General features: G+C 50.9%; 1 protein-coding gene across 3 annotated transcripts; it reads right to left on the bottom strand.

Moving 5' to 3' along the window:
- Positions 1-1,405: 1,405 nt before the first annotated feature.
- On the bottom strand, positions 1,406-13,236 carry UNC119B (unc-119 lipid binding chaperone B). 3 transcript variants are annotated; one of them, XR_008703348.1, is made up of 6 exons: positions 12,971-13,236; positions 10,256-10,369; positions 7,296-7,416; positions 6,990-7,162; positions 4,651-4,912; positions 1,406-4,398 (listed from the first exon to the last, which is right to left on the bottom strand). XR_008703348.1 is itself a non-coding variant. In XM_055550010.1 (5 exons), exons 1-5 carry the CDS (start codon positions 13,212-13,214, stop codon positions 4,800-4,802), a joined length of 765 nt encoding a protein of 254 aa, XP_055405985.1. In that variant the 5' UTR covers positions 13,215-13,236; the 3' UTR covers positions 1,406-4,799. The 3 variants fall into 3 exon arrangements, 2 of the variants coding, with proteins under 2 accessions (XP_055405985.1, XP_055405986.1); XM_055550010.1 differs by having other exon boundaries at positions 1,406-4,912; XM_055550011.1 differs by lacking the exon at positions 10,256-10,369 and having other exon boundaries at positions 1,406-4,912.
- Positions 13,237-13,360: the final 124 nt, after the last annotated feature.

Genomic DNA, 13,360 nt, shown 5'->3' with positions numbered 1-13,360 from the left:
TCTCCATCCCATTGCTTTATTTCTGGCAGGTAGCATCTGAAATCTTATCACGTCCCCTACTGGCCTGTGAGTGCCCAGTGGGGCAAGGGTCTTACGCTGCTGCTCATTATCTTGGCATAAGGAGTTGGGGTGCTAGGAGGTTGTGAAGGCGGGGTGACACTGCTGCTTCCCTGTCCCTCTGTGGTCCTGCTTCTCACTCCCAATTGTGGAGAGAACCCCACCTACCCCTCCAATGGGAGCCTTGAATGCTGTGCCCTAATGTCCTGCATTTTGTCCTTAGTCAGGACCCCTTCACCCTGTGCCCCAAAATTACAGCGATTTCTCTTGCCTGACAAGCATCTTCCATGGGCCCAGGTGTGAGTCAGACTTCCACAGGCTCCAAGCACCGCCCACATGCCCCCAGGAACCCAGTACCTCCAGCTGCCTTTCTTCCCCCATTAACTCAGCCAGGCGTCTATCTCCAGCACAGACTGAAACCAGAACTTGCTCTGATTTCTGAAGATCTATTAAAAGATGTGGCAGTCTTTCAAATTTTTTTTCCTTAAGTCACTAAGTCATGTCCAGTTCTTTGCAACCCCATGGACTGTGCCCACGAGGCTCCTCTGTCCTCCACTATATTCCAGAGTTTGCTCAAATTCATGTCCACTGAGCTGATGCTTCTATATTTGCATTTAGAAGAAATGCATTCAAAAGAAAGCCTCTAAACCGACACTACATTTACTGTCCTTGGCAACTGCTCCTCTGAGGCTTCCATACCTTTTACTACTGCACCTGGGCACCAGCCCTTGGTAGAAGAAAAGGGGGAAGAGAAGGGGAAAATCAATGAGTGTTTGTAGGCAGAGGCCAACAGACCTTCAGGTGCCACAAACTGTCTAAACCAGAGTTATTTTTAACTTGCATCATTTGTGACCTTAAACATGTATGTAAGTTTTATATTAAAAATATGCAAGTTTTCCAAAAAAGATAGGAATCAGAAGTTGGTTGCAAGGGGTTGGGTGGAGGGAGGGAACTGGCTGCAGACACCAGGAACTTGAGGAAACTTTCCGAGGTGATGGAAACATCCTTTATCATGACTGTGACCAGGTATCCATTTATCAAACTCATCAAACCATACTCTTAAATGGGTTGAATTGACTCTTAGATGAGGTATGGTTAAAACACACCTCAATGAGCCTAACTTTAAAATACATATGCATGTAAAATTCTCAAACCATTTCATTAAATTGTAAAGCAAAGACACATGAAACCTAACGCACAATACTGTGTCCTATCACTCTAGAAACCAGGGCTACCCTTTAAACCAGAAAGGTTTACAGAACGGCCACGTAAAGAAACTCAGAACCCACCCCCACTCCATACCTACTCCCCCTGCAAAGCAAGAGGCCCAGTCAGGAGAGAGCACACATACTGTGAAAATCTTTCTTTTATTACTGTCTCTTGTGGCAAAATAACATTTTATACAAATAAGTCACCTAGTTTACTTTGGACACAAAGACAATAGAAACTGGAACAAGGATCTTAGGTGAAGGGGAAAGGGAGGAAGGACAGATTTGGTCATTGACGTTTCTTATATTCTGTGAAAAATAGATTTACAGGGGAAAAAAATAGACTTTCACAAGTTCAACGACTTTACGTGATCCTTTGTACACAACAAGGGGTAAATCCACCTCCATCAGATCCTTCTTATGCCTAAGACGTTCCGTGACATGGAATGTGAGAAACAGGATCAACGCTTAGGTTCCTTCACCGGGTAGACTGGCATCCTCTGCATCAGGGGTCCTCACCCACAGACACTGAGTCTGTGCTATAATTCTGAGAATGGTCCCCATTCCCCAATCTGACATCATAGTGACAATGGCCACCAGGAAGTGACAACGGCCACCAGGAAGAAAGTGACTTTACAGCAAAAAACTAAGAGAACACTGGGAGTACTCAACTGAGAGGATGAGGGTGGCAAGACACACCAGAGCAAGACACCCAACTGGTACACTGGACACAGCCTATTAACGCTGTTCCAGAAGTGAGTCCCACTTCGACTAAAAAAACAAGTTGAAGATCCCCCCAGCTAGTGCCGCATCAAGACTCTTCAGTCTAAGGAGAGCTCTAAGACCCCCAAATCACTGCCCGTTATTTGAGAATCGGGTGGTCCATACTGTGAGTCCCTTCAGGAAGTCCTGCAAAGCCCTGAATACTTGCATTCCCTGCGAGACAGCTATGAGCTGATATATGAGGAGAGGATGACCTACTTAATCCCAGAACGACTTTTACTTATTTCCTGTTTACTCTTTAAAACACAGAATAAAATAAACCATGGTCTTCTCTGCAGAAGCTAAAAGGGCATCTCAGCCCAAAGGCGCCACAGGAAAAGAAAGGTGCTCTCCCAGGAGCCTCCAGGGCAGAAGGACAGGAGCGAGAAGGAAGGAGGGATGCAGGCGGCAGCCCTCTGGCCACAGCTGGGTGAGCTGGTCTGCTTGGATGTGTTCCCTCCAGGAGCTGCCTCGCCAGTGCCAGGTCTGAAGAGAGGGAGGGCGTGTCTCCCCGGCAGGCAGTTTCTGGCCGGCTGCTCCAGTGCCCACAGGTAACTGCGGCCCACAGTCCAGATTTCTCAACGCCACGGCCTCCTGATTCAGCTTCTGATGAGTTCAGCAACTTTCAGATAAAGTATAATTTCCAATTCTCTCCCCAGTTCGGGTACAGAAGGGTGAACTTCAGGCTTATCCTAGTCAACACCCCAGAGGGTCCTCAAGGTTTCCTGAGTAGCTGGACACAAGAATCTGGAGTCCCAGGTACAGACACCAAACCTTCAAGTGCAGAAGGGGACCGACCCCTATCCTGCCTCACAGTGGTCTCCAGTGGAACTAAGGCAAGCTCCTGGGAATAGGGTGCAGCACTCAAGCCAGAACACCCGCCTCCCCCTGCCCTCCTCCCAGTGACCGCTAACACTGCAGCTGAGGGACAGCCCACGAGCCCACAAGACAGGGTCTGCCTGGGACATGCTCTCCTGAGCAGAGTTCTGGACAGCTCCAAACCATTTCCTAGATAATAATTAAACATCAAATAGTGGAAACTCTCCCGAGTGGGCTTGTCGCAGAGAGAAGGGGTTGCTCCAAAGCCCAATGAACACAGATCTGTTGAAGGTGCCCCAGTGAGAGAGAAGGTGAAGAGGCAGTGCCAACGTCCGTCCGCCGGGGACGGGAAGGAGCCACGCCTAAGGCACCTGGATTTCCAGCCGACTCCAGTTTTGGGGCTCATCAGGTCTGGGGTGAGCAGCCTGCCCTGCAGGGAGTCCAGTTTCTTCCTCCCTCGGGAGCTGGGTGCAGGGCCAGCACCCTGAATCAACCAGGGTGCTCTCAGTGAGCAAGTTGCCGGCCTCCGGCACAGCCCAGACTCTGGCCTGGCACAAAGCGCTGGACCAAAGTTCAAGGCCACTCACGCTCTAGAAACCAAACAGGGTGCAACACGGGGCAGCGAAAGGCCAGGTCCACCTGCGGCACAGCGTGGGCCCTCCTCTGCTGGCCCCGCCCGGCCTTTCTCCCCAACACCGGGGAGACGGCGCTCCTGTCAGAGGTACCACATGCCTGGGCACTTCCTACTGCGACCTTCCTATGAATGCTGAGCCCTGGCCACGGCAAAAATCTCAGCATAAGGACAGGAGTTAGGCCTGAGCAGCTGAATCCACCCACACAGACAGTGGTTAGGGAACTAAGGCGGGGCAAGTCCATCCAATGAGGGCCTGAGGGAAGTACAAATAGACACGTTTTGGAGAACACATGTCTCTGCCAGGCCACCTCAGCCCATTTCCACCTTTTCCCAACACCGAGACCTTCCGACTAGCGGTCCACAGGACCAGAATCCGCCTTACTCAAGTGGGACCGGCCAGGATGGTTCCAGAGCAGCTTCAGTACAAAAGCAGAGAGGACAAGATCCAGAGGAGCCATGGGAGCCTGATCAGTACTCAGAGAAGTCCAGCCACACATCAGGTACGCTGGGAGCACCCCTGACATTTTGTAAAACCTCCCCACAAGCCTAGAAATAAAAAACCAGAATACAACAAGGCCTGTGCTGGCCTCGAGCGACACTACAGTTCCCAGAGAGAAAACGGACACATTCGATTTCAGGAGAAACTCAAAAGGCAGGAGCTAGGAAAAGCAGAGCAAGCTCATCTTCTGTCTGGAAGGAGAACGGGAAGGCACGGCCAGGCTGAAACCTCGGGGGTGCGCCAGGAGGAGCAGTCAAGATCCCGGAAGTCAGACAGGTAAGGGCTCCCTAGGTTCGGCAGCCTTGCCCATCCCCGTGCCTCAACTCCTGGCCCCATCCTCTGCTCCACTCCGTTCAAGGTCCTCTCCAGCAGGTTAAGGACGATGCTCAGGCTGAGGTCTGAGTGTGCTGATGGCGGCCCTGCAGGTGAGGGAGGGGTCTCAGCTTCACAGAGGGCCCCTGAAGCTATAGAAGAGCCTTCTCTCCCTGGCACGGCTGTGCCTGCAGAGACCCAGGCTCATCAGGACATCCTGAAGGAGCCGGGGAAATGAACTTTCTTTCTATCTGGATTCCAGGAGTCTTATTCTAAGTTTGACTACCTCTGCAACCTAAGGGGCAGGGGGAAAAGGGAGGGAAAAATACAGGGGGAAGAGACACAGCACTGCTTGGCACCTCTCTTGGAGCACAGGAAACTGCCACCCCAGCCTCGGCTTCCGGAGGCCACGTTCCAGATATGTGTCAACAGACAGCAGCTTCAACCACCTCCGTGCGCCAGGACCTCAGGCCACAGCAAAGCACCTCCCCATCTGCTCCGGCCGCTGCTACTGGCCCCCATTATAGGCATAGTCGGCCTTGTTGTGCATTATCAGCTTGTTGTCGACGAAGTAAAAGCTGTCAGAACGGGTCTCATAGGGATTTTCAATCATCAGACGAACTACAAGTTAGAAGGGAAAAAATGCAAAGAGTTATATGTGAGTCTGTCCTGTGGACCAGGTGGGGAAAAACTCAGCATCCCCTCTAAATTCCCAGGTAACTCAGTGGTAAAGAACCCGCTGGCCAATGCAGGAGACACAAGAGACGCAGGTCTGATCCCTGGGTCAGGAAGATCCCCTGGAGGAGGAAATGGTAACCCACTCCAGTGTTCTTGCCTAGGAAATCCCAAGGACAGAGGAGTCCGGTGGGGCTACAGTCCATGGGGTTGCAAAGAGTTGGGCATGGCTGAGCACCCACACACAAAAGTGCATAAACCAGCCCTTCCTGAAAATGTGAGCATGTGCTATCAGAATAATGAGGTCAGAACAGAGGAAGCTAGGCCTGGAGAACAGGGAGACCTGGGACCACAGAGGCCCCCAAACGGTGCGTGCCATCCACTTCCACAGCAGGAGGCCACCAGCGCTGGGCCTGGCCCTCCGTGGCCATCATCAGCCTGGTGCTCAGTCAGAACCCTAGGGAGAGGAGCTCGCCCGTCTGCCAACATGCATCAAAGCAGCTGACTGATTGGTGCTTCTGGCCCCCACGTCCAGACATTCTGGTCCAAATTTAGAAAGCGGTGCGTCACTGGGCCCACCCACAGGCACCCCTACCACAAAGGGATCCTAGGTGTGTGTGAGTGCAGGGGGCAAGGTGTCTTCTCCAGAGATGGCGCGTGGTATTAACTTGCCAACGATCCTGCAAAGGCAAGCCTGTCCTGGGACCCAGACTTGAATTTTCTGTGTGTTGAGGCAGCTGCCCCAGGTCTTTAACTATAAATGGAGGGTCAAGGGACCTGCGAGCCACCACCCCTGGTTGATTCTGAGTCATCAGGCGCTATTCTGAATCCTCTGGAGGAAACGCTGTCGCTGACCCCAGTTCTCAAAAGGTGCGTTGACTGCTTCAAGTTCTTTGAACTCACCGACATTATTTAGCTCACATCCAGAGGACTGACCCCCATCCTCTTTTAGCTTATCTGGTTTCAAGGAGAGAAAGTTAGATGGCTGGCCTTTGATAAAAAACTGGAAATGCTGTACTTAATCTTCTCTTGCAAGTATCAACAATTCCAGCCCAGCTTGGGGAGCAGGCTTTATAAAAACAGGATCATGATAGCGGATGCAGTTGACACCCTGCCCACTCCTCATCAATCCTCACTTTACCTGTGAATAGCACTGCTGCACAGCACAGAGCACTTGTCAGAAAACACCACTTTCAAGGATCTGGGACTCTGAGAAAACTGCTCAGCGTATGTAGACCCTTGCCCACAATTCAACTAAACTCCACCACTACTCACAGATCCCATTGTATCCTCATTGCTCCAGAACAACTTACCCTCACGACTCACAGGCGATGCTAATGTGAAAGAGCCAGATGGAAGCCACACGACTACACAGCCTGTTCGTCCTGTCATCGAGTCCATCTCCTCCCTGGCCTGGCCTTCCCTGCTTGGTGCCTCCCCCAGGTCTTCCTCCCCGTATCTCTTCCTAAGACCTTGTTTCCATTCTGTCACTCCTGCTCCCAGACCTCGACCAGCTCGCTATTTCCTGCCTGATCTATTCTGACAGTTTATCTCATGACCCTTCTACTGGCAGAGAATGAGAAAGAGGTGGTCCTCAGATTGAGAATCCCACTCAGCTCAGTTTCACCATAGCTCTGATTGAGGAGGAAGCAAAGGGCCAGTGCAGTGCTGAGCAGGAACTGGGGTTCAGAACAGTGAAACCGTGACTGGCTGTGTATGGAATGGGCACCCCGGGGAGGGTCGGGGTCTCCTCTCATCTCCCTCCATCACACCCTTCCCCACAGACGCTTCTTAAAGGATGGCCTGTATTAACAACTTCAGAGTCCCGCTGCCAGCAGAGCCAGAGTGTGAAACACGAGACAGGAGCGAAAGGAAACGAGAAGCCTGAGTGCAAGTGACTCGAGACCCATCACATCCCTGTTTCTCTGCCAACGAGATCGCCAGACCAGATGGATTTCACTTCAAGGTCCACTCCTGCTAAGCTGAAAGATCCAGAACGTTGCACAAGTCGGGGGATACATACTGACATCCTCAGAAAGTTGGGGAAACTCATAGATGTGCTCGCAAGTGTTCCTGCTGCTGGGGATGCAGAAGCCGAAATCAAAGTCAAAATTTTTCAGCAGGCATTCCCGGAAGTAGTGCCGCTCGATCATCCGGAAGTTTGACACAGGTTTGTCTCCCACAGTGAACTCCACCCTGCGAAACACAATCTCCGTGAGCCCGGCTTTGTTGCCTCCTCCCTCCGCTAGAGCCAACCCCAACCCAACAGAGGACATTCTTCTCTGTGAACCAGAAGAAGGTACTCCCCTCAGGAGATACCGGGACTCACGTGGCGCCCACGGTGCGGAGGCGGAGAAACGCTGGTGTGAACTGGTAGCGGACGAAGCGGCCTGCGCTGACGTCCACATCTCCGCCTGCCTCCCCTTCCTCGTCCTCTTCCTCCTCCTGGTCTGAAAGGGCACACAGAACGCCGGCTCAGCAAAGAGCACGACTAGTCGGGGATACCGACACCCGCAGCAGGACGGCTGTGCTCACTGAGCACCTGCTGAGATTCTTGGCTCCATCCTGCACACCTCACAGGGTCCTAACAACCCTGGAGGTGTTGTCTTCATTTTATCTCCACTTTACAGACCCAGAGAGGTGAGCTTACGGGCCCAAACTCCCCCCAGTCTTCAATCAAAACTCCAGGGTTGAATCCCTGGTCAGGGAACTAGATCCCACATGCCACAACTAAGACTCAGAGCAGCCAAATAAGTAAATTGAATAAATATAAATATTAAAAAAAATTTAAAATGAAAATAACGCTGCCGAGAATTCCCTGATGGTCCAGGGGTTAGGACTCTGTGGTTCCACTGCAGGGGGCATGGGTTGGATCCCTGGTCAGGGAACTAAGATCCTACAAAGCCATGTGACATAGCAAAATATAAATAATGCTGCTACATACAATATCCTGTAATAAACCATAATGGGAAAGAAAATGAAAAAATATATATGTATAACTATATACCAGAAACTAACACAACACTGTAAATCAACAATAAATTAAAAAAAAATTTTTTTTAATGTTGTTGAAAAAATGGAGCCAACAGACTTACTCAATACAAAACTGCCATGAACTTTCAATTTATAAAAAAAACACACAATCTGTGAAGAGAGCAAGGATGTGGATCCAGGCCCATCAGACTCGAGGCCTATTCTTAAACATGAGGCTATTTGCCATTTATATAACCTGAGGCCTTGGGCCATGTCCTAACGCTGAAGCCTGAAACACCAGCTGGGTACCAGGCCCCTGAAGTGGTCTGTGCTTTACAGACCAGGTCAGCTGTTGACCAAGTTAATGTGCTTGCTGCTAAGCAAAATAAGGAGGCTGCAAAAGTTGAAACTATCGAGAAGGCACCTCCAAAGAATGCAGAAATTTCTGACATAGCGAAGACAAATCCCTAGAAATAATTCTGCTATTTAAATGAAAGACAGTGACCTTCAGCCTTGGGGAACTGCACCTCCTTGGATTACTGCCTATTCCAGGCCATATCAGGCCCAACACTGACCATCTGGGAAAGAGTGAAGCATGAAGCAGATGGGCCATGAACCAACATGTGGGACCCAAGAAAGAAGACGGTCCACACCAGCAATGATGGGCTCTGGTCTAGCCCATTCCTGAACCCAAAAGGAACTGGCAGACATTCTAATGTGAACCAGGAGTTAGCGCCCTCTCTAGCAGCCACCCAGTGTCCAGCAAGAGCATTTTTTTCCAGGTCTAGGCTGACCAATACAATAAGAGAAGTCTTTTTTAGCATCAAATATCCCAAGAGCAGTGGACAGCCAGACTGAGTGAGAGTTTAAAACTAGACTCCAGAGGCCTGGCTCCAACTATGGGATTCAGAAAGAAACATAGAGCAGATCTTCCCCAGGATTTGAGCTCATCAGAAAAGTGCTGCAGGAGGGCTCCGGTTCGGCGTGCACCTTAGTGAATCAAGATCCTTAAAGGCTGGACAGGCTGAAAATCAAGGTATTTTTACAGTGTCTGATGCTGACCTTCGGGTGACAGTTCAGTTTTGTACTGAAATGACTACTCTCAGTCCTGTCTCATCCAAATCCATACACCGGAAGTAGCCCTGGTGTTCCCTGGGTCCTGGGAACATCTTAACATCTAAGGACGGGAAGCTTAGAGATGCGAATGGTACAGACCCAGGAAACTAGGTGGCCCCGACCCTCCCAATACAAGATAAGCACCTACCAGCTCGAGCCTTTAGTGCCCTGGTCAGTCCGGGATTATGGCGGCAATCTCAAGTGGGGTCAATCAGCAAGGAATCTCAAGTGGGGTCAATCAGCAAGGAATCTCAAGTGGGGTCAATCAGCAAGGAATCTCAAGTGGGGTCAGGAGACAGATGCTTTAGTCTGGCTGAGACTTTTTCATGAAAGCCTTTGACTTACTTGGTTACTAACAGCTGTCTTAGCAAAATTAAAGGCTCCTTCTGAATAGCAAATAGATGCGAAAAGCTTGGCAAAGAGTCATTAACACAGACTGTGGCTGCAACGCTGGACTATCTGGGCTGGTGTTCTAAAAACAAACTCCAGGGGGCGCTCAATCTCCAGGGACATGCTCCCCGGACCTACACGTGGTCGCCTAGTCAGAAATGAACTGCCCTGGAACCACATCACAAGCACAAGCAGTATTCATTCAAGGCTAACTGAAGGGGTCCCAAGCAAATGAGTTCACAGGCCTGGGCCTTCTGGTCATGCAGAAAATGCTGGAGATTAAAATCCAAACCGGGACTAACTAGAAATCTGAGACACTATTCAATGGAAAGGGCGTGAGAAGAGAAAGAAACTGCCTCATGATGTGGACTGGAAGCCTCCCTATGGCCCTTCCAGAGTGTCCCCACGACTCAAGGCTCGAGCAGGCTTTCCTCATTATACTTTCATTTCAAGGATTCCTTCTTAAGTGGAGGTGACGCGGTCAGATCAAAGAGCATGGGACCTTAGGAAAGTCACTTGGAAATTCTGGGCCTGTTTCCTTATCTGGAAGATAAAGATAATAACTCCTCACAGAGGTGTGAGGATTCCATGAGATGATGTAAACAGAAAACTGTGGAACCGATAACCAGTGCAGAGTAAATACTCAGCAAGCACAGCTTCAAACCTGCAGGCCAGGCTTTAGGAGGCGGCTCAGAGGCAGGCCTTGTGGCGTCCGTGATACAGGATGCGATGGCACACAAAAACTCAAGCCTCAAAGACTCTTTGCTCCGACAGTCAACTGACTACTGTTGATGCGATACTGAGACCTACCTGAAACACAAGGTTTGGCAATTTCAAAAAGCACTGTCCCTGTCTCCAAATCCCGAATTTTGAAGCGGGTAAAATCAATACTGTAGATGTTGTCTTCAGGTTTACATAAATAATCTGAAAATAAAGAGAGAGAGAGAGACCAATGCTGTTAAATAATCCTTCAAAACTACCATTTCCTTCTCAAGTTGTGAAGCAAACTCGGGTTGTTTTTTTCTTACATAAAATATACCCCAAAACTTCCTCTTATGTTATAGCCAAAAGTTGCGTGCAGAGAATTATGGGATCTAAGAAAGGAGGAAAGTGCACGGACTTGGTTTAGATGGAAGATTATCGTAACACTTAGAAACAGGGATGGTAGAAGGGAATTTCTCTGGAAGCACTTCAAAAATGACCTAAAAACCTTTCATCAGCAGTCACAACACAACAGAACTTTTTTAGAAATCCATTTAAAAACATGCTGACCCAAAAGTCAGACATGACTGAGCGAGCACGCACGCACGCACGCAGTGGTGAATGTGGTGCGTGCTTGCTGACCGTATCACAAGCAGACATCAGCCAACTTTCTCTGTGAAGGGTCAGAAAATGAGTAACTTAGTTTTTGAGGCCACACAGTCACTATCAGAACTACTCAACTCCGTCACTGTAGCACAAATGCAGTCACACAACTATTTACAGACAAAAAAATACAAATTTTATATAACCGTGTGTCCCAAGAGATTTTTTTCCCCAACCATTTGAAAAGGTAAAAATCATTCTTGGATTGTGGGCTGCACAAAACCAGGCGGTGGGCCATACCCACCCAGGTGGCAGGACAGATTTGCTGGAGAGGGCATGAGGCCAAAGGGAGATGGAGCCGCCAATAGCTTCATCTGTTAATCAAGACAGTGCTGACCAAAGATGATTTCATTTCTTTCTTTCCACCATGACTCCTGAGAGCATCATCTCCACACTTCACTTTGGTACTGTATCTTATACTGCCTGCTGTGTTCGCTGTTTCATGTTTTACAAGCTGACTCTCTGATAAGATGGCAAAATTGAGAGCTACTGATTATTCCATAATTTCCCAAGGCACTGATATTGGTTCTGCACCTTTACAGGGGCCTCAATAAATACCCTGCTGAACGGAACAGACTTTAAGAAAAGTAACAAAATCCAGAGGTCACCAAGCTGACTTATGACTTTCTCCAAGAAGCTGCAGAGGTGTTCTGAAACAACAGCACCAAGCTCAAGTTCCTACACAGGGCCTGAGTGCCCTCTGAGCATGCCAGTTAGCATCAGGCACTAGCGGCTAGATTCATCCTTGCTATCAGGAGAAAGCAGGAGGTGAGAAAAGGTGAGGTGGTGAGCATTTCCGTACTTTCAGAACCCCTGGTGATAACTGGGTTGGAATAGAAGCAGCTTTTTCACAATGTTTCTATGAAACAGAAGAGCAAGACCTTCTAAAGCCACACTCAGGATAGTCCCAAGGCAAACAGTGATTGAAAACGGACACGTGACAATACTCAGAATCAAATTAAAACTGTCTTAGAAGATGGGAATTCTATTTCACACAGGTTGAACCAAGGCCTCAAACTGCCATCCTCAAATCACTGGGATGGCCTCCAGCTTCCTGAGGGCCACCTGAGCTGCGGACCAAAGCAAGTCAACAGATAAAAGGAGAGCAGCCTTAATTCATCAAGCTGGTGCTGGGGCTTCAAAGTTAGAAGTCCAGAGGATGGGGCAGGTGGGTGGGCTGGGCAAGCAGGATCTAACCTATGGACTGGAAACTCAGGGGGAAACAGCAGAAAGAGAAAGGGCATCAAGTCAGAGGATGACCTGGAAGAGAACAGAAAGAGGGAGGAGAGCCAGGACAGGGGGCGGGCTATGTATTTCTTCTATCAATAAAAGGTGTAAAACCGTTGCATCCTATGCAAGAAATGCATCTCTGATACTCTGACATATTCATCAATCACTAGATCAAGTGTCAGAAGCAGGATTCACATTTAGGTTTTATACGTGGAACTGAAACTTTATTAATATATACATTACATACATATAAATGAGGCAAGAAACTCCGCGGCAATGTACTTAAGGAAAGAAAAGCCTACCTGCACACAAAGAGGGCAACGCTTGGGACCCAAAAGAGGCAGGGGGCCGAGGCAGGGAGCCACGGCAGGCTGGAGCGAGGAGGGGCTGTCCGGGGGGCCGGAGTGGAGGGAAACGCGGAGAAAGCAGGTAGGGTCTGGGCTGGCAGAGGGCAGCAGAAGCTGGCTCAGGTCGAGGGGGCCAAGCTGAGCAGGAACTTCTCTGATAGCAGCGAGCTGGGGGCTGAGGGAGTCGGGGAGAGGCAGCGACCCACTTGCCAGGGTCAGGAGGAGCTAGTTAAGAAGCCAAGACAGGGGGTCCCCACCCAAAGAGATCCAGCTGAGGAGGAGTACGGTCGGCCGGGCCTGAGGGCCCAACCGGGACGGGCCACAGGGAAGCCTGACGTGGCTGGAGTCAGGGGAGGGCAGTCGAGCTCAAGGGGACCCATTCCCTTGAGGTGTAGGTGAGGGCGGGGAGCGCCGACTCGGTCGGGCGGAGCAGTGGGCAGCGAGGCCTGGCCAGTCGGGGGCGCCTGGGTGGACCCCCTCGGCCCGCCGAGCCGCGAGCGACCGGCTCCGCGGAAGGCGACACGGGGTCCGGGGGCCTGGCGGCCCGACGCCGAGGGGAGGACGCGGCCGGCCCCGCACTCACTCTCGGTGACCCGGCTGAGGCGCAGGACGTGCTCGGGCCGGATGGTGTCCAGAGCCAGCAGCTCCTGCTCCGTGACCGCTGCCCCGATGCCGTCGTCTGCCGCGTGGTGGGGCGCCTGCCGCCGCGCCTTGAGCCTGTTCAGGACGCCGCCGCCAGTCTTCTTCTTCTCTTCCTTGCCAGTTACCAGCCCCCCGGGCCCAACGGCCGACCCCAAGGCCGCAGCCTTCGAATTCGACCCGCTCATCGCTCCGCCGCCAAGATGGCCGCCGCCTCCGCAGCGCCGTAACTATGGAGAGAGGGGGCGGGGCCGGGCTGGGACCTGGAGGCGGGGCCGAGGCGGGCGGGGCCTGCGAGCCTCGTCGCTGGCGCCCCCCGCCCCCACCCTCCCCC

The sequence above is a fragment of the Bubalus kerabau genome, chromosome 16 (assembly GCF_029407905.1).
Source record: "Bubalus kerabau isolate K-KA32 ecotype Philippines breed swamp buffalo chromosome 16, PCC_UOA_SB_1v2, whole genome shotgun sequence".
NCBI classification, from domain to species: domain Eukaryota; kingdom Metazoa; phylum Chordata; class Mammalia; order Artiodactyla; family Bovidae; genus Bubalus; species Bubalus kerabau.
This window is presented reverse-complemented; position numbering and strand designations above follow the sequence as displayed.